This window comes from Rhipicephalus microplus, chromosome 10 (genome assembly GCF_043290135.1).
Source record: "Rhipicephalus microplus isolate Deutch F79 chromosome 10, USDA_Rmic, whole genome shotgun sequence".
Taxonomy (NCBI): Eukaryota; Metazoa; Arthropoda; class Arachnida; order Ixodida; family Ixodidae; genus Rhipicephalus; species Rhipicephalus microplus.
Window position 1 is genome coordinate 63,045,169 of NC_134709.1, and position 27,548 is coordinate 63,072,716.

Consider the following 27,548-nt stretch of genomic DNA (forward strand, 5'->3'; position numbering starts at 1 on the left):
GGGCCACCCGTTGAGTTACGCTTGCGCGAAGGTGTCTTACCTTATTTGTTTAAGGCGCGTGCAGTGCTTTATATAGACTGTCTCGTTCAGATAGGAATATTGGACACAGTTGCTTGCGCTCACTAGGCAACGCCTTTTGTTCTGGTAGTAAAGCAGAACATTTAAGCAGCACATTTTCTTGCTAGACCAACGTTAACGAATATGGCAAAACAGACTTCAGACCAACGTTAACGAATATGGCAAAACAGACTTCATTTCTATGAACGTAAAATATTAAATGTCGCTGAAGCAACACGTACAATCGATGTTTCTCACATACATACAAAAAAACTCCAACTAAAAATTGTATTTGGATTCAGGATACTGCTTGAAGATTTCGGATAGGAGTTTGTTCAACCTAGTTTGGGTTTGTGGGTTTGGATCCTTCTTGACCTTGGTGTATATGCCTCCCCACCCAGGAGCTCTTCTGCTTTCTTCTCGTAGTCTGCGCAATCCATGACGACCGCGATGTTTTCTTTATTGGTCGGGAGGATTACGATGTCCCTGTCGTTGTTTGAATCTTTGAGAGCCTTCAGCTCGTCATTAGGTAGATTGTTGCCTTGACGATCCGGTATGTTCGATAGAATTCTTATTACCTTGAGCCTTGTCTCCTGACGGGTGCCAATTTCAAGGTGTTATATCCCGTCCGTGACTGCTGTGGCTATTTGGGAGATAGGAGAACTGGTTGAGATGTTTGAACCATGTCCCTTGGCTAGGGCCCCTAATTCCGGAGTTGAGAGATTACGGGATGAGAAGTTCGTCAAAAAGGTGCTTGGGGGTATCGTCGACGCTTTGTGGTGGTGAACTATGCGGTGGAGCTTCTTGTCTTGGGTTACCTTGTGTTTTCTGACCTCGGTGGCAGCGGAAGCAAGTCTACATGCAGATCGTCTACATGTATTGTGATGTCTACACCACGCGCGGTAACTGTTTCTTGAGATTAATGATAACAAGATTGAAAGACGAAGGGCTAAACAAAGTACCCTGTAGTACACCTTTCTTGGTAGCGTATAGTGTGTAGTATAGCCTTCTGTGGTGTTCTTGAACAGTTGTTGCCCTTGCAAATAGTCCGTAATCAATGTGTGCACTCTTCCACCAAAACTGATTACAGCCAAAGTTTCAAGTTCTGTATTGCGTGACACAGAGTCGAATGCTGCCTTGCCTTACTGTTTCTGTTCCCATTGGAAGCATTTCCCGCAGTGACCATATACAGAGACGCTGTTTTCATCTATCCTAATTCGCTCCTCTAGAGTCTCAGAAAGCCTAATTTAATGTTATTGTCGGATACAATTTAAGAAGTCTGGAGCGACCCAACCCAGAAGACCGAAGCACAGCAGCCGATTGCCACCGCGTTGAAACAAATATTAGATAATTTTAGCAAGTTACGGAAATTTGATACTCATACACGCTAATACGGTACGAAAATACGCTGCCGTAGGATGGCACCGCTTCTTCGTTCGCCGTCCCTTTTCTAGTGAAACCGCCTCCACAGCACAAAAGCTTTTTGAAAAGTTCCTGTGGGGTTCTCACAAAATATTAGACTTTCAGTAAATTACGGACATACGCTATTCAGATAAGCTAATATGGCACGCAAATACGCTTCCGTATGTAGGTACCGCTCCTTCTTTCTCCGTCCTTTTTCCAGTGAGGTCGTCTCAACACCGCAAAAGTTTTTTTTTTTTGTCAGAAGCTCCTGAAGGTTTCCCACAAAATATTAGAGAGATTTGGCAAGTTACGCAAATATAATACTCATATACGCTAATACGATATGAAAATACGCTACCGTATGTATATAATGGTACCGCTCCTTCTTTCCCGTTTCTTTTTCTCAGCAAAGCCAACTCAACTCTACAAAAACGTTTTTAAATATGTTACTGCAAGGTTCTCAGGCTACATTGTTGCCTGTCATCTTACGCATTGCTAACGAGACGCCTGCCGTTAATTCCGGGGGTGCACTGTCACTGGAACGGATGAGCGCTACCGTACTGCCCTATACTGTATTTAAATTCTGTATTTCCGTAACTTGCTATCTATCCTCGTATAAGAACTCAATGTCCTCCAGAGGAGGGGTTACTCACCGCCCGGCTCATGGCTCCAGTTTGTATGCGCACCCATTGGGGCAGAGTTGCGCGCATGGTCGTTGGTAGGGGAGTGCAGTTACTGCAGTAGGGGTGTCCCCCTCAAGCCGCACCAGCACTTGCCCCAACCAGGATCGAGGAATAAAGTCACGGGTGTAGATAGACGTCCATCAATGCGAATGAAGAGTATCTAAAGTTAATTGAGAGTGTTTTGACGAGCATACGCTGTCGCCTGTGTAGATAGACGTCCATCAATGCGAATGAAGAGTATCTAAAGTGAATCAAGAGTGCTTTGACGAGCATACGCTGTCGCCTGTGAAATATGAGTGGATGAAGAAAATTAAGAATAATATACTTTATTCATCATTGTTTTGGTTGCAATAAGTGCGAACTTACAGACGCATACGTGAACACACACACGGAAAACACTCGTGTTTTCTGTCAGGCGTACAAAAAAAAAACAATCTGGCCAAGGACAGAAAAGAGAAGTCATTCGCTGTATAAATACATTCTTCGCACACCACATAAATAAAACGCGAAATTTTTTTCCTCTACAATCGCACAAAAAAGGACTACATAAAAATGCTAAGAATTAAATTATGTGACCTAAATGGAAGAAAAAAAAAAGCCGTGAATGTGTTGTCTCGCAAAGACTAAGCGAAGTTGCAGCATAAGCCGTAACTTCGAGTGGTAAAAGATAGAGAAGAATCCATGAGAAAATGTTAACTAAAAGCCTGAAAGCAAAAAAAGCTGTGCCGCAGATTTGTTCCCAAAACCGGCTTCGGGTTCAAACAAAATAAAGCGCATATAAAAGTAAAAACGTTCTAAAATGCACGAAGTTCGTGCGTAGAGTCACTGACCAAGCGTAATGGCCCCCTGAACTGAAAATCGTACCACATTTTCTAAAACTTGGACCTTTTCACTGTTTACAGGTCCTGATGACATCCGGATGTGTTTACCGATGTGCCCTAATTAGCACCGGTGGGCAAGAAGAGCTTAGGAAAATAGCCCGCTCATTTTTCTACAGTTTCCTTCCCTTATTTGGCAAAATATATTCAAACATATCTTCTTTTGAGTTACGTTCAAGTTATGAGAGCTTTCCGTGAACTTTACGCACGCTTTTTTTTATCTTCAAAACTGAAGTGAGACTTTCCTTACTTCTCAAAAAAAAAAAAAAAACAACTTGAAGACGTGCTATCAGTTTTGACGTTAGGAGCTGGTAAATGAAGTGACCGGAAGTCTTTAGGGGTACGACGCTTTCAATGTCGAAACTGACGTGTTTTGCAGCGACGCTTAAACTATGAGCAAAGTAGATGACGGAATTTCCATAAGACATGATTAAGCTACAAAAATATGAAAAAAAAGTATTGCCTTAGACAAAACAAGAATTGAAAAAATATGACCTATTGGCTAAAGATTCGACTCTCCCTCACTAGGAGAAATCGCGTAACAAACATGTGAAAAGTAATGGAGTGTTGAATTCGGACATCACAATGTTTGAAAAGGACTAGAGCATGAAGAAACAAGGTGTACTTATAGTACTCGCGTGAGGCGATCTCGAAGGATTGCGAACGAGGTTGATCCGAAAAGAACTGTACTTCAAAAAGTAATGAAAAGAGACAAATAAGTAGTAATGGCAAGGGATATGTCACTCTTTCCGTCTGCTACTGCTATTGGTCCCTGCGACATCCGACGTCACCGTTTGCCAGGACCAATCAAAGAAAGTATGTCGCGAAAACAAGTGTTTCAACCTATCTCTTCATGACATGGGGCTGGTGGATAGATGAATTAAGAGGCGATAAGGAGAGACGTGGGAGCGCGGCACACTGGTCCTCAGCAGAGATGTCTGCGCGAGGACGAAACGGAGGATTCACGCGGAAAGGTTCCATCGCGCGAGTCGCTCTAGGAAGAGTGCCATACGCGGAAAGTAGGAGCTCGCATCACGGTTCTCGAGGAAACGGCAGAGAAAGAAAGACGCCCGGCGACAACGGTGTGTAGAAAAGGGCCATTGCGAAAAACGAAAAGAAAAAAAAAAAGTATTGCGATACAAGTTTCATCGTCGCCTCTTTCTCTCGGCTCACCGCCTTAGCTTTCATACCGGGAGATCTAGTTACGAGCGGGCACAACACATTTTTTTCCAGATCGAGATAAATGCGTGGGCTGCCGTGGCCTGTGGCGGAGGTCGGTTGCGGCAGAGAGCGTTTGCAGCCATCGTGTCGTGTGTGTGCGTGTGGCGTAGTGTGCACGTGCGTGGCTTGGGTTTTTTTTTTTTTTCGTGCTGGGTGTCTTGTGTGCGTGCGTGTGTACACGTATGCGTGGGTCCCTGCGGGGAGTCTCTTGTTTTTCTATCCCGTCCCCGTCGTCACGTGCAATGTCTTCGGGTCATCGAGGCCGAAAACGAGAAACCGAGGTTGTTGCTGAGGCGAAAAAAAAAAAAATTCTACGCCCTGCATTTTGTTGTCTGCAAAACCTGTCCTCTTAGTTATCAGTATTTTTCCCCCTCTTGTACCATAGTTTGCACTCGTGTTTTTTAAATGGAATAAGACTTGGGAAGAGCCTGGGAGGGCACCGGCTTCGATGTCAGGAGCGCGGTCGTCGAGGAGTGATCGACATCGGAGTTTCCGCTCGCTCTTCAGTTTGCAAGTTGTTTGTTCCACGCCTCAGTGCTCACATTACGCTGAAGACGCGAACCGTTTCATGCGATATGACCTCGTCTCAAGACTTTAGTTGTGATTAGGAAGAGATTCATCAGACCGGAATGGCATATGTGGAGCAGTTGACGCCGACTAATATCTTATTACGCAGTGTCGGTACGTCTCAACTTTGACCAGCTTAACACTCATTCAGTTCACTGCTTTCTGATGAGATTCGCGTTTACGATCTGGATATCATGAAAAGAATGGAACGCTGCGAGAATCTGTGGTCCTGCTTTTGGAAAAGTGAAGTCCACGGCTTATGTACTTTCTTTGCCGTCGAATGCCCCTTTGAGTAGCCGTCAGAAAGTTAAAAAAATAGGTGGGGGGGGGGGGTGCTGGCTAAGTGACAGCTCTGCTCGCCTCTTTAGCACAGTCTGCTAGGCCAAACTCCACGAACCAGATTATGATTCATGTCACGTGTACATTATTGCAGCCTAACTTCGCGAATGTTTGTTACCTGCAGAGAGGACATCTTCAGAATCTCCGCTAAATACTGCTGCGTCGGTGGGCACTCCGAAAAGCAGTCTATCGTAAGCTTAGCACTCAAAAAAAATAGAGAGCACCACTTCGTCGAACCACGAGTCCAGAGTCTCTGTTTCGGAAAGGAATGCAGTCTTTTTTTTACTTTTTAACCTAAAACACATTTCGCACCGCACACCCGGTCACGCACATTCGCACGCTTCGACCACCATGTTGGGGAGGCTCTTCTGCTTGAGCACCTGGTCTTCGTCGATGAAGATGAGCGATATGGAGGAGAGCCGCGACGGCGTGCAGCAGAGGCTTAGCTTGAGCGTGTCGTTGACCACTCCGGCCGCCGCGCTGTGCAGGAACCTCTGTAGCACCGTGGTGTGGTGGTACTTGTTGACACTGATGTCGTGTATGCATGAGCCGCGGCAAAAATTTGCTGAGTAGCCGGCCGGCTGGATGATCCAGCTGTCCCAGCCGATCTCCTTGAAGGACACGTAGAATGACTCGCGGCAGCAGCGCGATATGGACGAGCTGCAGTCCACGCTACGCCTGGAGCGCGAGTGCGGGGATGGCGCGTTTGGGTCGGTGCGCACCACCAGGAAGGGCTGCTTGTCGCCGCTCGAACCGACGGGCGTCCCCGAAGGCAGAGAGTTCCTCAGGTTGCCGCACGTCTTGCAGCTGATTTCCAGGACCCGGGGACGGTTGCTGCGACGTCTGGCCCACCGCTCGACGAGGCTCGTCAGGTCGAACCTCAGCCACTCGGGTCTCGGAGAACTGCTCTCGAAGGCGACGACGCTCTTGGTCAGCATCGTTTGATGTCGGTGGTGATGCCGGTTGCTGCGGTGCGAGTCGGACTGGGATAGCTCGGACACGACGAATGTGTGGTTGACGGCCGACGTGGACGAAGACGGGTCCAGGTCCTTGAAGACCCAGAGCTCGGCGTGCGCCACGCTGCGGCTCGTGAGCTCGTTGCTCAGCTGGAATACGAAGCAGCTGCCCAGGTGCGGACTCCTTGTGACGCACTCGTTGGAATCTGCGAGGACAAAATAAACAAATTCAATCAGTGACGAAAAAAAAAAAAGCCGCCCGCATCTTCCCACGGGCGGAAACACGAGTAAATGCGTCGCAGAGTGGTGGTGAATAACATTTATAAATATATTTGGAGTGAGAAGCATAGATAAGGCGAGTGTGAAGGGCCCGCCTTTCACAAACACTAGCAGGGATCCCTAGTCCGGTATCCCTGCAGCTGCCGCAGCGGCTCGGGCTCTAGCCACCAATGCCTGTTGGACTTGGAGGTCAGAGCAGCTGAGCAGGACAGCTTCCCAGTTCCCTCTTGTGGGGTGGGGGGTGGGGGGGGGGGGTAGGCGGGATTTAAGGGGCATGCCCACACCATGTGATAGGTGTCACAAGACTATCGCGTAATTGAGTATGGTTTTAGAATGGTTAGTTGTTGTTTCGTCTTTATTATTCTCATTTACTGAATGAAGGAGAAGCGTTGCCTTCAATGAGTGGTGGGATGCTGATGTGCGATTCAGTGCCTACATATGCGGGGTGGCCAATGAACGGTTGGGCCACGTGAGCAGTCGGTTTTTACTCGCAGACGCTGCCTGCGTCGGCCTTGCGAGGCGAGAGAGGGGGGAGGGGCGACAGTTGGCACGAGACGCGAGCATGTGCAGTGGGGTCGCGACCATCGCCGCTGAATTTGCGAGTAAGTGAAACGGGGGATTAAAGAAAAATTGCTGGAGTAGAAGCTCCCGCAATGCCTTGCCAGCAGAAGTGAAGCCAGCTTTTGCCACTGCCAAGATGGCGGAAACATGCTCTTTTCCGATAGTGTCCACTTAAACATCAAGTGGCTTTGATATGTTATGTAAATGCTACGTTAGTTCTATATTAAAAGATAGTTGTTCCCGACGAAATAACACACAGAAACGAGTAGGGATGACTGAATCTTCAAAGAACTTTGCCTCCTGTTAGAGGCTCACTAAGGGAAACAGTAAATGTAAGACGCACTTGGAGCACTATGTGACCCGAAAAAGTTCCCACATTAAACTCGTTGGGCGTTCGAGGGAAACGCTTCGTTCTTAATCGCTGAACGGTGATACCTTATCAGGCCCCTAGTAAGATGGCCGCCACAGCCACCATCTTGCCAGAGGAACGGCTTCACTTCTGCGCAATCATTTCAACTCCAGCATTTTTATTTAAACCCTCCTTGGACTGTACAATGCTCCGATTTAAAACCCGATTTTTGAATATGGATGGTATGTTTGCATGAGCAGAGTGTAAGAGCACGTGTTTTTGCACGGTCATCGGTCACTCATAAAGGTCGATGTTAGGCGAATCGCAGTTTGGTGAGCGAGCTATACCTTGTGCATATTTTGTTGGGTTACGTTTCTAGGTTTCAGCTTAGCTGTGTTTAGAAAAAAAAATTATTCCGTCGTGGTACGGAACGATTTATAGGACGCATACACAAACGTCAAGGACAACAATAAACACACACAAACGACTGAGGACAATGTACATGAAACGTTAAGACATCCAGTTTCATGAGAACTTCATAACACGTGCTAAATCGCACCCAGACACTCAAGGGTACAGCTCCCTGAACGACTTATACAACCGCACTAACATTGTGTCAGGCCCTGCCTGCTACATACAGGACCATCGTGCACGCACTGCAGTATCTGCGGTTTCAAACAATTCAAGTCTCCAAAAAGAAGAAAAAAAAAAGGCGAATGGCGATCTCCATATTTCGTACCGAGAGCGCCGAAGGGTTTATAACCTTAGCTCAACACGTCATTTAGTATTTAAAGACGTGGGATCGAATCCCGGCTGCGGCTGCTGCATTTCCGATGGAGGCGGAAATATTGTAGGCTGGTGTGCTCAGATTTGGGTGCAGTTAGAGAACCCCAGGAGGTCGAAATTTCTGGAGCCCTCCACTACGGCGTCTCTCATAATCATATGGTAGTTTTGGGACGTTAAACCCCCCATATCAATCAAATCAACGACATGCTGTAAAAAAAATAATCGAAGTGTGGACTTGCAGCATTCATACATCGATCTTCCAGTCACTTTTCAACCACTTAAATTGCTTTAATAACATCCCATCAAGAACGTAAGCTGTCGGGAAAGAAATCAGCCTGCCAGGGGACCTAGCTTCTTTTGTAAGCGTGGCAGCGATGGCGAATCAATATCAACGAGGAAAAAAAAAAAAGCGTTTACCTATTGAAACGCAGCTTACCACGAGAGAGGCTATGCCCACGTTTGCCACGAGTGGCAACCTTGAATGCATAAATCATGCGCGAACAAGCACAGTCAGAACGACGTTTGAAGGTTGCCCTGGCACGTTAGTCTGATTGTGAACGCACGTATTCATTTCACTCATACCACAGCAGGCCTCTCCGAACCGGCTGGCGTTGCAAACATCTAGTCAAAAAGTACGCGATCTTCTCATTGATGTTGATGATTGATGTATAAGGTTTAACGTCCCAAAACCACCATATGATTATGAGAGACGCCGTATAGTGGAGGACTGGGGAAATTTCGACCACCTGGGGTTCTTTAACGTGCACCCAAATCTGAGCACACGGGCCTACAACATTTCCGCCTTCATCGGAAATGCAGCCGCGGCAGCCGGGATTCGAACCCGCGACCTGCGGCTCAGCAGCCGAGTAGCTCAGCCACTAGACGACCACGGCGGGGCTACGCGATCTTCTCGGCACGTCTGTCATGGCACATCGTTTCAGTGACAGGATCGGATGAGAATGGTTTAATAGTCACCCCAGAAGCGTGCGAAAGTTGTCGTTCAGAGGTGTCCTTCGCATTCATTTTAGCTATTCAGGAACGGCGCCAAGCGAAAGTAGATTCGCATGTGACTTGAGAGTCAAGTATGCTTACGTACTAGGCAACGCTATTCTCAAGCGCCCGCACATAAGGACACGCATATATCCGATCAGCCGCGTGCAAATGCATAGGAATGTTCTAGACAGACACGCACTCTGGCATGTGCATACACTCACATACGCTACTGACAACATGTCGAGTGTGCTAGCTGGAGATACTTCGATTGTACTGTGCGAGGTCAGTGCATGTTAAGAATATTAGATATCCGCAATTTCCGAAGCCATCCACTACGGCATTTCTCAAATCATGTCGCGGTTTTGAGACGTAAATCACGTGTATATTATTATTATTATTATTATTATTATTATTATTATTATTATTATTATTATTATTATTATTAATATACTTTAGTTACATGTTGGTGAGGGATGTTCTGAAAGAAGGTAGATACTGGTTTTAGCTCCAGTTGTATGTAGTAAACGTGGCGAGGTAAACGATCGCAGCTTCTGCTCGCGTACGGCCACCTTTCGTACATTGTTTATTGATTGATTTGTGGGGTTTAACGTCCCAAAACCGCCATATGATTATGAGAGACGCCGTAGTGGAGGGCTCCGCAAATTTAGACCACCTGGGGTTCTTTAACGTGCACCCAAATCTGAGCACATGGGCCTACAACATTTCCGCCTCCATCGGAAATGCAGCCGCCGCAGTCGGGATATGAACCCGCGACCTGCGAGTCAGCAGCCGAGTACCTTAGCCACTAGACCACCGCGGCGGGGCTTTCATGCATTGTTGAACGACGTTTGCTACTGTCGCTAAGCGGCCGCTCCAATGTGACCTGCCGCAAGGGGCACATATTTATGGTGTTTTGCTCTTTTGACTATCCTTTTCCGCCGTCTCTCTTATCTGTAGCCGAGGGAAGCTGTAGCGAGCGAGCACTGCACGTTGTCCGATTGAAGAACAAAAAAAAAAGAAGCAAAAGCTAGAAAAGAAGGCAAAAAAAAAACATAACAGAAATGTTGCCTGGTAACACGATATGTGCCTCCAGTGACTGCAGACAGGCTGCCCCGCCAATAGTAGCCTGCGCAAAGAAAAAAATAAATAAAATAAAAGCAGTGGCAGCCGTAAGACAGCGAGGTGCAATGAGCTTGGTCAGCTTGTGCTGCACGTCGAATAACAGGGATGACAACGGCGGTTTGTTCGTGCTTTAGTCGGCGTATTAATTGCCGCCTCTGCACGGCAGCTGGAGAAGTCGTGTCCCTTCTGCGTGACGGCGACCTCGTTGGCGCCGGCAGCGTGCACTACGGTCGAACGCAGACTGTCCTCCCGTAGGGTCTGAGTGATTGCCTTCGAGTGAAGGGTGTTTCGGGCGGGTGTCGCGTACACGTGTACTCTTGCATGGCTAACGGGGTTATCTCCTTCATCACTCGTGTGCCCCGCACGGGAAGCGCGGCTCATGTCTAGCTAACGCCGCTCCCGGGCTGTCCCAGTGACACTGGCCCCGTTTTGATAGCGGAGCAAGGACTTCGCGTATTCTCCAGCAGTTACGGCGTGGCGAAAGGCGCGATCGGGTTGGCACGAGACCGCAGTGCGGCTGGGCCGAGAGAGCGGAGGCCTCCAAAGTTAGGTCTTTAAGCCAGGGATGTAGACATAAATTATTTCGGAGAGAGGGATGGGGGGGTCGCACCTTAATCTGGAGTGGGGTCCTGATAGACATAAGCGGTCGAGTGTTATTTTGGGCTATATATCCATTGAGAGAAAAAATGGGACTGGTATGCCTACCATTGTCTACGCCACTGCTTGGAGTCCACTGGCGCACACTTTTGTAAGTGAACAACGCGCGAGAGTTCCGGAGAATATGTAGTAGGCCTGAATCGCTGAAGAATCCTGGAACAGGACACGTCACTGCCGCCAACGCGTCAACAAGCAGTCTTGTCTTCCTCAAGAAATCAACTTGAAGTCTTTAGGAAGACAAGAGCACTTGACGAAACGTTGGCTTCAGCTGCACGCGCTGCTCAAGAGTTGTTCGTGTCCTTGAATAATAGAGAATAAATGGTAGAGAAGGAAGGGTAGGGAAGGATGCACGTCCTTCAAAGTCCTTGAAGGTAGCTGAATATACGTATATGGCTTCCAAGTAGGTTGTCGTGGGATTTATTTCCTCTCCTTTGTACGTCTCCCCTCAACCCCGGTCCCCCGTTTTTTTTTATTTGCTTTTTCGTTTCAATAGTTAAGTTGTTAGATACGCTTTGTCTGTGTAGTCCGTTTTCCTGTCCTCCACTTTGCAGCTCTGCCTTTACCTTACGTCCGTGCGTTCTTAGCTAGGATATTAAGCAGAATATTTCGTCGTGTGATGTACAATTAGTGAATGAGCTCAACCATCCGACACTTGGCCCATCCTACGCTTTCGGGTACGTGTCATGTGCCAAAATAAAAACACAAAAACCGGATAAACACCCCCACCATCATGATCGCACGTGAGTTTGGGTTGAGCGGAAGAAGGCAGCGTACACGTGCGGCAGACGGGCCATCGCGAGGAAGAGGAATGGATCCGGGTAATCTTGCCAACGGCGAGCGGAAACCTCAGTCGCCGAGATTTCGCAACTTCCACGTCGGCAGAAAGCGCCAACGCCGATCAAGAGAGAGAGAGAGAGAGAGAGAGAGAGAGGGCAACACGTGGCACAACTTGGGTATGCTGTTCATTGAGACGCCGGTTGCCAAGTGCAGAACATCCTTTCAGAGCGTCTTTATTCACAAGTGTTATGTGGATATCAAAGTGAAGAATACATGTAGGTTCAAAACTGACTGTTTTAAATTCTCGTTTTTTTTTCTTCCACAAGTCATCACGTTATGAAATAGTCTGCCTACATACATAAATATTTGTAATACTAAAGATAACTTCCTGTCACTTCTTGAAAATCACCTATGTGTTTTTCAAACACGAACGTTTTGTATAGTACTAACCTTACCATTCTTGCTTTATGTAATCATATCATTTTCATCCTGAAATGGGCGATTCACACATTACTTAGGTATACTCTTCTTTGATCATTATGATGATCAAATAAATAAATAAATAAATAAATAAATAAATAAATAAATAAATAAACTTGTGCTTGAACGAGTGACATTGCGTGAGGTGGTGCGAGGAAAACCTTCGCGCTAGTTTGCTTAGCACTTCTATTTTGAGTCTATACCGTAACGGACTTCTCTCTTCGAATTGGTGCACAATGACAGAGAGTTGAGGAAGTTAAAAGGGTCATCGTCGTCGCCGTCATCAACATCATCATCATCATCATAGTCATACTCATCAACCTGACTATGCGCAGGGCAGGGCAAAGGCCTTTCCCATGTTTCGCCAATCTACTCGGTCCTGTGCGTTGCTGCGGCCTCGTCGTTCCCGCAAATCTCTTAATCTCATCTGCCTACCTAATTTTCTGTTTCCCCCTTGGGCGCTTGCCTTCTCTTGTAATCCAGTGTGTTATTCTTAATGACCAATAGTTACCTTGCCTACGTGCTCCACGCGGTGACCATGCCAATGTATCCTTCCTGATTTCGACCAAAGTGTCCTTAGCAAGCATTTCTCCTCTGACCCCACTATGCTCTCTTCTTGCCCTTCTTGCATTTCAAAGTTACAGCTATCGTTATGTTTTCACGGCTCGCGGCGTCGCCCTCGATTTCGCAAAGGAAGGCAAAACGTGCCATCAAGGACATTGTTTGGAAGCCTTATCTTATTTTATTTTTTTATAATCAACCCTTTTCGTTGCGTTCGTGTGTGCACGCTTATGGTCTCGCGCAAGAGTTGTAAGTGACGTCAGGAGGTCGTCAGGAAGAAGTTGTCTGGTACAGTTTAACCTGCTGCGACGATAAGTACAAAGGAAATGGCGCCCTTGAATACGGGCATGGTCGCGTATTTGTATGATTTTCGATAAGTGGCTCTCTCCATAGGTTGTCCGCTTTCTGGCGATCCGCCGACTCCTTTTTGACATCCTGACTTCCTTTCGTGGTTACTTATCATTTCACGCTGTCACATTGTGTGGTCGTTTGGATGTTAACACATGGCAGCGTGTTAACAGTGCAGCAACTAAAGCATTGCGCTGCCAGGATTGCCGATGATCGCTGGTTCGATCACCACCGTGGCGGTCGCATTTAGGTGGATACGAAATACCAGAGGTGCCGTGTGCTGGGCGGTGTGAGCGCGCGTTAAAGAGCACCAGATGATCGAAATTTCTGGAGCCCTCCACCTCGGAGACTCTCATTATCTTACCGTGGTGTTGGGGCGTAAAACCCCAGATATTATTATTAATATTATTATTAGGAATGCCCATGGAAAATTGATGGCCCCGCTGAGGTGGTCTAGTGGCTGAGGTACTCGGCTGCTGACCCGCAGTTCGCGGGATCGAATATCGGCTGCGGCGGCTGCATTTCCGACGGAGGCGGAAATGTTGTAGGCCCGTGTGCTCAGATTTGGGTGCATGTTAAAGAACCCCAGGTGGTCAAAATTTCCGGAGCCCTCCACTACGGCGTCTCTCATAATCATATGGTGGTTTCGGGACGTTAAACCCCCACATATCTATCAATCAATATCAATTATAAAGACCTGATTTCTAGCATAGAGGAAAAAATACTGAGGAGGGAACATTGCACAAAGCTCTACCAAGAAAAGAAAAGAAAGAAAGAGAAGTAGTACGTCAGAGACGCACGCGCTAGAATTTTTAATAGTGGGAGGGCTCATAAATATTCACGATTATGCTTTATCCTTGAAGGCCTTGACCTCCGCAAAAATATTGGCTATAAAAGGTCACAAACTGCATCGAAAGTTCCACATCGCCTTTTGACATAGCCATTTTAAAGCTAATATATACTTTGATTCAGGGCAGCGGGAACGAAATTTAGGCGCCATGTAATGTCACCTAGTGCGAGCTTGCACGCGGCGTCCTGGACTTACAGCGTGGCTCCAGCATGACGGTTCAGGTGACGTCGAGACAGTGAAGCGTTCCACATCCAAAGGAAAGGGGATAATTGTATCAGCGTACCCTCTATCACGCTAAGTGATGGGGAGTTCCAGTACCTAAGGGCCACCTGCACATGTTGATATCAATGATTATCTGTTTTCTGTTCATTTCTTCACATTTATATTTGCATGTTCTTTCTTAATAAAATTCAGTTGCGAGTAAGCGCCCGTGTTGTGTCCTTACTCTTCTTCGAGTCCTCGTTCACCAGTGCGCCGTTAAAATCAAGATGTGATCGGGCGGCGATTAAAGTGATTCGACTGAGCAACGACGTCGCTGGGACGTCGCTGGGACGTTACTGGGTCTCGGCGCATGAATAGCGAAGGAAGCGGTATACCATGAACTCATATCGCAAACGTGACGTCACAAAGTTCGCGTGCAACCATGTTCGTGCTCCAGCAGGGCCGTTTCAGTGACGTCAGAGCAAGTCATTCATTATTGTCGACTCTGTCACACACAAAAACTCGCCAGGCGTCCCTAAATTTCGCCCTTCATACTGTCCTCGCTGTCTTAGTCCAGGGAAAACTTTTCGACCCAGATTCGCAGCGCGATGATGGGTGAGGTCTTAGGGGTTAAGTTGCTTTAATTCCCTTCCTCGTCGCGACGTAAGCTTTTCGAGGAAGTCAACGTGGTGGCTCCGGCGTTCTATTCTGTCCACGTTACCGTGTAATCAGTCTTATCGCCGTTTTTTGCCTAACAGGTCATGGTGTGTGATGACGAAATTGCGTAGCGACCACTTGTTCCGGCCGCTGAGCCAAGGCCACTGCAAGTTGACGTCATCAAAAAAAAAAAAAAGAACATCTACGTTGGCGCGATGTCATGGCCAATTCCTCGAAACAACTATAGCGCATATTGTGCAAACGCAGACGAGGCGGGAATTGTGAATGCGGCCACGAGGAATTCCCCCCTAACGTAATGCGTCTCAATCTGCGTTCTGGCCGGGCCTATCTACATTATTGTCACGCCACACGAGGGCGCATCGCCGTCGCATGAAAGATTTGGGTAAAATTACGACATCTTATGTGACATAATTTCTTAATATCGAAATCATTTTTCTAAATTAAAATTCTCTTCTCGATTTTAGCTCGGTTATGAAAATTCAACACGGTTTATTTAACAACGCGGTTTTTGACGCTGTCCAAGTGATAATCGGTGTTTGAAATATTCACTTTGCGTTAAGAGCTTTTAAGCAGTTTAAGATCAGTGGGTGCAAGATAGAAATTCAGACGAACCTCAACCGTAGTGTGGTAGTGTCGCGTAGTCACTAGAAGAGGAAATTTCTACCACGTTGCTGCTGTCGTTTTTTTTTTTCTTGCTCGAATGTATACGAAATATTTTCCGACTCAGTAGAAATGGCTGCGCAAAATGCAAAATGCTCGTGGGACTTCACAACGAATGGCAAGGATGCCGCAACTGTGTGCTTGCAGTACTTGGTGCCTCGATCAGCCTAAAGTTCGTTCGAAAGTTCCAGGGATTCGTACGAAGGCGAAGCTCTAGTTGCCAGCTTTCACTCTGATGATGACGCACGAAGAATGCGAAGACCACGCGAAACTTTACACAAATGTCTCTACAACTGTTGAGATATTCGCAGGAGATATCTTCCCAGCAAAGGTCGAAACCTCTCGTTTTAGAACTTCTCCTAGGACTGCACGGGACTGCTGTGGAGCTTGCGGCGGTCCGCAGTGAACTTCGAAGGATCCAACGATAGAGTCACCGCTATAATGGGACATATTTATAGAATAGAAGCAGCAGCCCTGCAGTGTCTATCGTCATCTTTGCGCTGTGGTGCACAAGACCACATAGCAGTGGAATTAGGAAAATGTTATAAGAAGGAGGACATGACATAACTTCCTAATGACTTCCAGGCCACTGTGGCATCGGCGGTAAGGCAGACGCCTATAATTCTGCGAGGAACGCTAATCAAAGTGCCGAGGGGAAAGCCATTCCCCGAATCGAGAACCAACGCAGCGTCAAACATTCACTCGCTCCGGCATAATATATATGGCGCATTTAATGTGAAACACGGCCGGTTATCTGCATAACGGCCTTCACCGCCTGGATTCGTCCCTTCAACTACGAATTCAATCTGAAGTATGCCGATCCGAAACAGTCCTCTGCCGCCCGTGGCTTGGAGTATCATTCACGAACAGCTTTGCTTGCCGAATCGAAATGGTTGACCGTAATCCCTGTGACAGCGAGGAAACAATTACACACGTCCTTTGTGATTGTCCTCATTAAAGCTGCCAGAGACAAGCGCTTTCAGCAAAGGTTTACATGCCTCGATGAACGGCCACTTTCCGAGAAATCGATTTTGCAGTGCGGGAACGTTCTAGCTTCCAACCGGGAAGCAACGAAAGCGACTCTGAAGCTTTTGCGGTCAACCATTCTCGCTGAACGACAATGACACTCCTGTGCTTTATAGTGTGTACATGTTTTTCTTTAACCTATTTCTTTTTTTTTTCATTTCTCTCTTTACCTTTCTATCCCCCTTACCTCTTGCCAAGTGCAGGCGAGCAAATCGGAAAATTCACTTCTGGTTAACCTCCCCGCCTTTCATTTAACCTTTTTCCTTTCTCTAACGTTGTGAACTCTCACTTTGACGCTATGTTTCGGCCCCTAAATTACAAACTCAAGTTCGTACTCTAGTGCGTAAGGCACTGTCATCACTTACACACTTCGAGCTGTTCTATACACTGGGGTGATGTATCAGATGTCCTGCGAAGCAAACAGTGAGTGCGCCCTGCTACATATACACAAACACGTGTTATCTAATGATTAGTGTGAGCTTGTCGATTTCATTGCGAGTGAGGGTGGATGATCGATTGGTGCAGATCATTTTTCCGCTGTATATATACTCTAAGAAAAAAAAAAACAAAGAACAGTAACGTTAGTTTTTTATGTTCGCGTGCCCTGATGCGTGACATACATAACTCTCTTTCAAAATACACATTTCCTCCTTTTATGAATCATTTTACTGTCTTTGAAGCGTCGAGGGAGGCTGGACTCTACAACAGAATAGCCAAAAAAGTAAGTGTTGTTCGAGGGGTAAACTTGTTGGCTAGTCGGTTAAGCATAAAGCAGAGAAACGGCGGAAAAAGCCGGGGCAGTTAAGGCACAGGCGCAGTTGCATGCGTGCCTTTACTGTCCTGATCTTACTCGCTGTTTTTTTTTTCTACGACCTCACACTCATCACTAGACAGTGTAAAGACACTTCATTGTTTCTGTGTGCGCTTAATTCTAGGGCTTCTATTTGAACACTGATGAAATCGTCGGGTAAGATGAAATAGGCGATGTCATTCTGTTTAGCCCGTGGCTATCACCTCCCCGTCATTCTCGACACACCTGTAATTATATATATATATATATATATATATATATATATATATATATATATATATATATATATATATATATATATATATATATATATATATATATATATATATATATATATATATATATATATATATGCTGTTCCAGCCGGAACTATCCATATTTGCGTGATGAAAGAGAATAGTGGGTCCACCATTTCTCTGCTTTTCTGCGTGCCGAGTCGGAGTCAGTCTGTTTCTTTCGCGAAGCGGGTGGCATTGGGTGCTCCAGTAATACGGAAAGACGTTTCCTCGCTTTTTTTTTCTTATCTATATCGCCATATCTGCTATGCCGTAGTATCGTGTAGCTTGCCAAGCGGATGCTCCCGTTTTACAGAGGAAACGCGTGAGGTACGTGCAAGCTTTGGGCAGTTGGTTTATTTGCTTTGCACCGGCAGCGAGTACGCATGGACCCCAGGGAGCCGGTCGGAGGCCAGGGGCCTCACCTGACTCGAAATTAGTCGGCTCTTTTTTCTTTTTTTTTCTCGCAACAAGCACGACAACAGGAAGAAGGCTAGCTGCGCCAGCAAGTTTGCTAGCGGCAGCGTTAGGCCTGTGCAGTGACTTGCCAGACCGCACGGCCAGGAGGGAGGTCGTAGTACCTTGTGCTTATCGACTGATTGATTATCGGTTGATTGAATATTTGAGTCATTGATTGAGTGGTTTATTTATAGATTGATAATACATTGATTTACCTAGTGATTAATAGATTATAGATTGATAACTTGATTGAGTGACAGACAGACAGACAGACAGACAGACAGACAGACAGACAGACAGACAGACAGACAGATAGATAGATAGATAGATAGATAGATAGATAGATAGATAGATAGATAGATAAATGAATAGATAGATAGATAGATAGATAGATAGATAGATAGATAGATAGATAGATAGATAGATAGATAGATAGATAGATCCACAGTGGGGGGCTCAGCAAATTCGTATGCATTTCTCCGTATCAGTTCAAAGCTTTGATTCTCGGTGCCGATGGCAGCATTATTCACGATGGGGGCATAACACGCAAAAATTCGTATTGACAACTGAATTTAAAAACACGCGTATCGTGCTTTGGACTTTGTTTAAAGAATTCTACGTAGTCAAAAATATATAAATAAAAAACGTTACGTTATTTTGATTTCAGCCCCGTATACACATTACATTAAGAATTCAATTGCTATGTTTTTGATGTTGCGGCGGCGCACATATCACAATGCAGATCCTGTAACAAACTTTCCAATGCTATTGGCGTAACTAAAAAAAATATGTGCCAATTTGCAGTTCTGTCTTTTTTTTTCTTTCCTGGGACGTCTTGATGCCAGCCTAAAGTTCACTATCAGCCTACACTTGCTTTTGTATTCCGCCCCCATAAAACTGCGGTCACTGCAATGAGATATCGGACTCGCGACTTGGTACACAGCCTTACCTATGGTGGTATAATGTTCAAGTGATCGATCGGATGGGGAGGCGTGGATAAAACTTTTCTTCTCGCATTTGGACAGTATCGGTCTGCTCGACAAACTAGCTGTACCTTGAAACCATGCAGTGACTAAGCATCAACGCAGGTACTCAGCCAACAGACCAATGAGTCGGCCACTTTTTTCATCATTTCGTTATCCTATCTCAACATCTTATACTTTTTTTCTCTCTCTCCCGCTATCCCTACTTTCACTATCCAATCCCCTTCCTCACGCAAAGTAGCATGTCAGCGATTGACATATGGCGGCTAAGTCCTCTGCTTTTCAATAGGGAGTTCTTTCTCTCTCTCATCGGGTGACCTCAGGAGATGATGCGAGAAACCAATATGAACATCTATATCAAACCTGAATTAACTCGGCCTCAGTAACCGCTTCATCATCTCTTGTAGTCCCGTAATCCAGTGTTATATTGACAGAGGCACAGTTTTTCGATAAATCCAAACATTGTTACCGGTGCTTGACGCAATGCTCGCTGTTCATTTGTGCAGACTATAGAGCCTTCAGCCGCTCCGTGTGTGATCATTTTATCGGGTTGCTTACACTTCAAGAGACAAGTTTATAATGTGGTTCACCCACCGCCGTGGTCTAATGGTGTGTGTGCTCGATCGACTGTCGACCGGAGAGTCGCAATATCGAATGTTGGCCCCGTTGCTCCGATTTCGGTGGGGGAGGATCGGATGCTATAGAGGCACAGATTCAGGCGTACGGTACAGAACAACATGACCAGTCAAAATTTCTCGAGCCCTCCATACGGCATACCTTATAATGATATCGTGCTTTTGGGACGTAAAACAACAAAACTTGCCATTATGAAAATGACTCCTAATATTAACTGTTGGAAGTTGGCGTCTCCAAAACCATGGTCTCATTAAGAGGTACGCCATATTGGAGGGCTCATGAAATTTTCACCGGCCATGATGTTCTTTACCGAGCCCCGCCGCGGTGGTCTAGTGGCTAAGGTACTCGGCTGCTGACCCGCAGGTCGCGGGATCGAATCTCGGCTGCGGCGGCTGCATTTCCGATGGAGGCGGAAATGTTGTAGGCCCGTGTACTCAAATTTGAGTGCACGTTAATGATACCTAGGTGGTCTAAATTTCCGGAGCCCTCCACTACGGCGTCTCTCATAATCCTATAGTGGTTTTGGGACGCTAAACCCCACATATCTATCTTTACCGTGCGCAATTTAAGCACACGGCGCCGCTAGCGTTTCGCAAAATAAGGTTTGCAGCATCCACCTTGCTTAAGAATACAATGCGCTTTTTTTGTAACCTAGCGTGTTTTTCCAAGCTGAATTGCTTATATAAGGCGCATGCATAGTGGCGGGTGACCAACGCTAACGCAAAGCTTTGAGTACCTTATTATAAAGCTGAGAAATTGGTCGGCATGTTTGTGTATGCTTATTTAGGCTGCAGAATCATCACACGCCTCATACGTGTTATCAGTGCCTGGACAACATGTAAAAGACGCGAATTAAGTTCAACCCGAATATCTGACTTTGCTTCTATCTTCGGGCCTTACCGACAGCAACGTGTATTTTTCGTACAGTTTGACTTATTTGCAAGCATTTCATGACTAAAACGCTATAGTTACAGGAAACTTCAAATATTGTCTCTTATGATTCCTTTGACTTAATTCTTAGTTTCCTGAAGTTGGGTCTAACAAGGAAAGAAAGAAAGAAAACAAGCCCTTTGGTCACGTTCCCAGGGGGAGGTGGCAGACAGGGGGAGAGGGCAGCTGAACTCCCTAAAACCCGGGGACATGGGTGGTTAATGGAGCTCAGCCGGCCTCTCCTCATGGTTACAGCCCTGCGGGCCGGGGGAGTTTCCAAGATTTTATTTGGGGTGGAGTGGTACATCTGTTCCGACCCCTTTATGAACGTGTACGCGAGTGCGTTTGCATGTGTGCGCGAAAACGTGTTCATGCACACCAAGACGTTTCGGGGCCGGGCAGTTTGGAGTGCCGAGTTTGGGCAGGGGAGTTTATGACGAGCCGCAATCACTTGACGTGTCTTCTGTCGTAGCTTTTGATTTCCTGATCACCGCCTTCGAGAGATGCGCGTCTCAAACTTTGCGTTCGGTATATCGTTAGTTTAAAGGGTTACTACGAACTCCTGCGAGATTTCATGGGTGACACATGCCGCGGTTGCTATGCTCTCCCCGTATGCTAACGAGACTTCAAAGAGAGGCAAGCACTGCGGCTTTACCGTATACAATCCGACAGCGACACTCTCGCACTGCTCGCCTTCTTTTGCACCGACGTATGTTCGAGAAAAAACAATCGCGATAGTAAGTTCGGAGAACCACACAGTTCACGCCACTGCGCGGTGCAAAACGAGCGACCCAGCTCATCGAGTTTCCTGCAGGCGCCGTCTTCTAAGTCACATCTCTCCTTGCTTGCTTTTCGTTGATCGCCGGTGTTCGTTTTCGGTTGCGCCGTCGAATCCGAGGCAGCGACTATATCTGTTGCGGCAGGTGACGTGCGCAACGCGCAGCGTCAACGCCTGCAAGCTCGCTGACACCGGGAAACAAGTAAACAAGCGGTAAACTGGATAAAAACTAAACAAACACGAAAAAAAGGTCACGTTTCGGCTTCCGAAGGTCAAACAATCTCGGCGAGACGCGGTCGCCCGAGTCTCTGCAGCGCCACGTTTTTGTTTTACCGCTGTCTGGTTTTACCGCTGCCTGGAGCTACAGTTACTAAAAAAGATAGCGGTACGGTGCAAGAAAAGTACTTTTTTTAGCTGCAGCGTTGTGCATTTTTTTAGCCTTTCTTGTCCGCAATCCGTGCTAACGCAAGTGGGCATCGTGAATGGGTAGGCGCCGCGGAAATTCGAAAAACCCCACTGATCGCCACTGTCGCGCCAAACATGACTGCAGCGGTCAGCCCAAGAAACCGTTACGTGCCACAGAAAACCTGCGTGACACGATCAGAAAACCATCAGCATCATGAACGCATTATGCGCCATGGAAATTCGTCAAGTCCTACTGCACACAACTTCCACTGAAATAGGAAGAAGGCGGCAACTAGACCAATAAATGGTATGCGCGTTGCCACAGTCGCACCCCTGTCGCGTGATACCTTGTGCGGTGGCCATACCTTAAACATGGTATAGTCACCTCCTTAAAGACAGCTGGCTTTAAGGTGGTGGCTATACCTTGAAGTGTCACAAAGAGTGTTTAATAGTGAGCATTTATATAGGAAATGTGAAAGACTTGCAAAGCATCAGAGAGTGTTTAATAAAAGCATTTACGTAGCATATACGAAAGACTCCCAAAACACACAAATTCAATAGCTTGATGAAGGGAAACGCATCAGTTTTACCGGTTAATCGATCATTATCGCCCGCAAAGTGATGCTAGTTGAATCTTTTTTCTAACACCGTGAGTAGCGGTATCGATCCAGACCTCGGCGGCCCAATTTAGATGGGGCAGAGATGCAAATATGTGCGTGTAATAGTAATTACATCAAGGTTTTGGTGCATAATGCCCTAGAGTCTAACTTTCGTCAAACTTTTTATGCCTCGCTAACCAAAGTTTCATATATGGATCTCTAGATTTCGTGAGCTGGAAAAAGCAGTGTTGATATGTGACTCTACGCCTCAGTCTACGTCATTTCGAACGAACAATGGCAATTTGTGCGTGTAATAAATTCTGGCCGAACGCTTCGTCACGGAAGCCATTACACCCAGACGTGTGTAGTAATTAAATCACGGTTTTGGTGCATGATGCCCCAGCGTTTAATTTTCGTCATACTTTTATGCCTCGATTGCCAAATTTTCATATATAGATCTCTATAGACTTCGTAAGCTGAGAAAAACAGTGTTGATATGTGACTCTATGCCTCAATCTACGTCATTTCGAACGAACAATGGAATTAAGGGAATTTCGGAAAAACTTTCTCGTTCATGTACATGCTACAAGTACAAAAATAAGGCACGGAAATGAAAAGGAAAGAGGGAAAATCCCCCTTTCCAGCTGATACTTTGTCGCGTTACATGAATTTGCACAGTCAATCGTTGAACAAATGACTTCCCAGTCGGTAAGTGGAGAAAGCTATGTTGAAAGAGAGAGAGAGAGGGGGGGGGCTTCTGTAACAATGCATCTGGAAGGTCAAACGACAAGCCGAAATTCGATGGGAGGTTGTTGACGTATTTGTTAGATTAATGACTTGGACGGGATCGATTTCACTCGATCCAGCGCGATAGTTTAGCGGGTAGGTGTCATACTGTTAAGATTGAGGACGCAAGATCGATTTCAGCCCGTGGTTTCGCATTTGGTCGGAGCCGGAACGTAAGAACACCCCTCTTCCCAAATTTTAGAGCCGGTTCATAAAATTCGTGTGGTGGAAGCTAATCCGGCGTCCTTAACTACGGCATTCCTTATGATGTAAATTGGGCCGAAATTATGTACCAATTATTCCTATTTGGAACATTACCTGCAGTGCCTTTTTGAGATTTCGGAGGTTGGGGGGAGGGAATAAATTTATACAGGATGATTTAATTTGATGATATTTAAAATTTCATTTGAAATTTATTTGACGAAACTTGACGAGATTACAAGGTGGACAAGAAGTGCAACTTCAGAGGTCCCGGAGTGAAAACTGTCGGGGGGACCTCCTAACAAAACATAAATGAGCACGCAGTCTTGTGACGAAACAAATCTGGCGGTGACTTAAGCAGCGGGAATGTTTGAAAAGATCAGTCATAGAGGTGTTTGGTCGAAATTTGAATTTGCGATGCAAACGGCACGACTGCTGATGTGGTGTTTGCACCCAATCTTAAACATTAATTTCCCCTTTGCTTGTTACAGATTCGATACAGTAGCTTCACTCTACGATTGTGTTTCCAGTTTTTCAGAGATTGCCACTTGAGGTCTTGTGTGGAGAGCTCAATCACTTGGTTGCAGCTGAGTCGCACACGGCGTGCCAACAAACAACTCTCGTCGGAACACGCCAAGCTTTCGTCACCAAATTTTACCCCTTGCTCTTGTTTCGCTGACGTCGTCTCCGGCAGATTCCTCTCTAATGAGTCACTGATTAACTCATCGCGGGCTCCCGGTATAGTTCGGGAGGCGTCTAACTCGTGTCCAGTGACGCAAAACGTGCCGCGGACCACATGCGCGCGTCCACGCTGTCACCGAATGCCCCCTCGTGGCAGCAGGCCCGTCAATACATCTCATTTCTTACTTTTTGCGCCTCTCTTTTGTTTGTTTGTTTGTCTGAACATTCAGACCATATTGGTCTCACACACTCTGCGGTATTGGCCAAGAATTCGTAGGTAGATAATTTGAACAATGTTGTAGTAGGTATTTGAACAACGGTAAATTATACCAAGCAAAATGATAAAAAAATAGAGAACACTGGATAATATATCCAATAAATGCTTTTTCACTGTGCCATTACCAGGCTGCCGAATGAATCTAATCTTAACAAGCTCAAATATATTTGTTGGATTCTAATGTTTTTTATTAGCCTGTTGTATATTTGCTGTAGTCAAGATTAGAATGGCTCCTGTGTTCTTGTTCTTATTCTTGTTCACCTCGTATACTCTGGCTTACACCCACGGTGGGAGATTGGCCAGGAATCGAGTGGTCCTATTATTTCGTTTGTTTCTTTGAACCTTAAAACAATATGGCACGTGCCAACTCTGGGAGATTGGCCAATAATTCGTAGTTGAAAATTTAGTTTTTCATTCGAGAAGGTTTTTATTTCGGAGCATAATGTTTTGATGATATTTAGTTATTTTTTAAAACAGTGATAGCCTTTTTGTTTTTGTTTCTTTTTTAGGTGAGATAAAATGTACCATGTGATAATTTTTGTGAGCACTTTACGTGTCGTTTAATCAGTAAATTTCCAGTTGCGAGTGTGAGCCTGTGTTGTCGTTATTTTGAGTCCCTGTTCCGTCCTGCGGCCCACTTTTTGCATTTACAAAGCAAATGGCCGTTTTTTTTAATGACTTCGCCTACCCTACCAAAAAGTAAATCCAACATACATTTAGGTCAGAAACCACAGAGGACGTTAATTGTTATATTTAACTGCAGTGTAAGAATTATGAAGTAAACGTAAATTAATTAGCATCGATGAAAAGATAACCCTTTCTCACGGGGGCATCCGAATCAACATCACCTATAGACCCTCTGATTTCTAGAAATTGAAGGTAGTGGGTTTGGATACCACCGTAGGGAAAGATGAGTTTCCATGCTCTTCAAGTCATTTCAATTTAAGTCATAACTGTTACAGTAGAGTTATATATGGCAATTAACGTCCCCTGTGGTTTCCCCGGCCCAACTGTACGTTGAAATCATTTCGTTGCTTCTAACTTTAAAATCGGTTTCGCCAAATTGTTTTGCGTCTCTCTTACCCTAGTAATCTTCTCACTTAGGGGAATATTCATTCAATTTTTTTTTTTAATTTCTTGTCCAGTATCCACCTACTTTTCTTGAAAAGGAATGTAATTTTTTTATATAAGAAAGCCTGCTACGTCGTTTTTGATCCAACTAATATTTTTTGTCCGACGTCCACTTTCGGAACACATCGAGACAGATTAGGCGTATAGGAGGAGAAGGATTTTATGAGAATATAATTCTGCACATCCTACTCCTGTCCTAAACTATTTAAATGTGTTCCCAAAGTGGACGACAAATAAAAATATTAGCTGATCAATGGCGATGTAGTGAACATTCTATTGAATTCATTGTTAAAGTTTCAGATTGCAGTTTGATCTTGCAGTGAGAAAAGTTTCTGTTTTCATTAATATGCAAGACGATCATTTAATTTATTTCCGACAACGACTTCTGCATTCCTTGACTTTGATCTCGTACTATAATTAATTGGTGGCAACGTACTGACGTGTAACAATAAAATATCATAACACGTTCCAATGTGGGCCTTAGCGAATCTACCATGCACATGAAATCAGGAAAGAAAAAGTCTTTGCTTATCTTTTCGCTGGTCTCTGACCAAAACGGACACCTTTCACAGTTACTATGCTTGCAGCACTAGCAGCACTATGTCGAGTGCGTAGCTAACGAATGCTAATACAGGCCTCGCTCACCGTTTTGCGGAAAGATGACAGCCGTCTGCATGGTACCGTAGAAGTCCTCCCGGGTTCGAGAGTTCCTTTCGTCGTCTGCTGCCGGCGTCGCCGGTGCCGGCAGGAGATCTTTGTCAGCGAGCACGGAAGGCAGCACGGACCGCGGTATCCTCACGTTGGGAGGTTCTTTGAGGCGGAGTTTCTTCAGTATCTGCTGCTTGATGAGCTCGATGCGGGCGTACCGGTACTCGGCGCTGTTCGCCTGCTCGGCGAGTTTGCGAGCCGCGCAGTCGTCGCACGCCGAGGACGTGTAGACGGACGCCGGGTGGTGGCGGGCGCCGACCGCGTTGTACGTCGGGGACGAGTCCATCACCACGGCCGACGAGAAGGCCGTCAGGAAGACGCAGCAGAAGACGCACTCGGAGATGGTCCCATGGCAGTTGGGGATGGCGTTGTCGTGCCGGTGCTTGTGCATCGTATTCTGACTTGGCCTCACACGTTCGGGGTAACACCGGGAGGAGATGACGCAGGCGCAGGTTTCGAGGTGGATTTGAGGTGCTGGTTTCGCAACCGCACTGGACCACTTAGTGAGTCCGGCCGCTACCGATCGCACAACGCGACAACATCCAGACGGTGCACAGTCCGACACAACATCTACGGAGGCCGGATATACCCGGTAGTTCGGAGCGGTCAACACCGGGTTCTTGTCGTTGGGCGCAGATGGAGCAGAAGCAGCTCGGTGACCGGGATAGCAGACGACACCCGGGAGCCGAAGAAACAGAAGATGAAAAAAGGCACGACGCGACACTGGTGACACGACACTCTGGGACCCAGGCGACTGTTCTCTACACGACGGTACAGCTTAGCTCGAGTCGTTTCTTTGACGCGATCGAGTAAATAAAAGCAAGAAAAAATACAGAGAGGGCCGGACGAACGACCGGCAGAACACGGCGTGTCGTAAGATAAAGATGCCGGGCTTTCCTGAAGCGGGAAGCGAATCGCGGAAATACTAATCTCTCCAAGAGAAAAGAACTGAGATGATGGGGGGGCTGGGTGAGGAAGAGTGGGTAAGGGAACGTGGGAGGGGGTGCTGCTAGCAAGGATAACAAACGTCGGGACAAAACGAAAAAGAGAAATAATTAAGCGGCGGTGGCGACGTGCGACGGAAGGCGGGCAAGACAAAACTGAGGCAGGGAGCAACAAGTTTGCCGGTGGCGGGAGTCTCGTTTGCCGAATGCGGCGATAGCACCTGATGCGACGCGCTTTTATAAAGGGCCACGACGACTGCACTTCTGGATGATGGCGTTTCGTGCGAGGGAGGAAGCGAGCAAAAGCAACAGCGAGTGAAATTGAAGGAGGAGGGCCGCAATTGGAGCGGCCGTGCGTTTTCCCGTGGCTTGCCCTCTCGCCGCGCGCTCCGCGGGGGTTACCCAGGCCGGTTGCAAGTGAAGCGAATTACCAGTGTCAATAGGAGCGTGCGGAGTGGCAGTAGCTCGATCTCTGTGCCGCCGACGGCCAACGTAGACCGATCTTCTTACC

The 27,548-nt window shown here is 46.4% G+C and overlaps 1 protein-coding gene across 1 annotated transcript; it reads right to left on the reverse strand.

Annotated features, from left to right (window-relative positions):
- Positions 1-5,405: 5,405 nt before the first annotated feature.
- Positions 5,406-26,869, reverse strand: LOC119180803 (growth/differentiation factor 8). Its single transcript, XM_037431939.2, has 2 exons — positions 26,031-26,869; positions 5,406-6,311 (listed from the first exon to the last, which is right to left on the reverse strand). The coding sequence occupies exons 1-2, from the start codon at positions 26,482-26,484 to the stop codon at positions 5,473-5,475; spliced, it is 1,293 nt and encodes a 430-aa protein (XP_037287836.2). The 5' UTR covers positions 26,485-26,869; the 3' UTR covers positions 5,406-5,472.
- Between the last annotated feature and the right edge of the window lie 679 nt (positions 26,870-27,548).

Coding starts and splice junctions, on each gene's coding strand:
- LOC119180803 (XM_037431939.2), bottom strand. CDS start 26,484: ATGCACAAGCACCGGCACGACAACGCCATCCCCAACTGCCATGGGACC. Junction 6,312..26,030: donor TGTCATCTTTCCGCAAAACG/GTGAGCGAGGCC, acceptor TTGTCCTCGCAG/ATTCCAACGAGTGCGTCACA.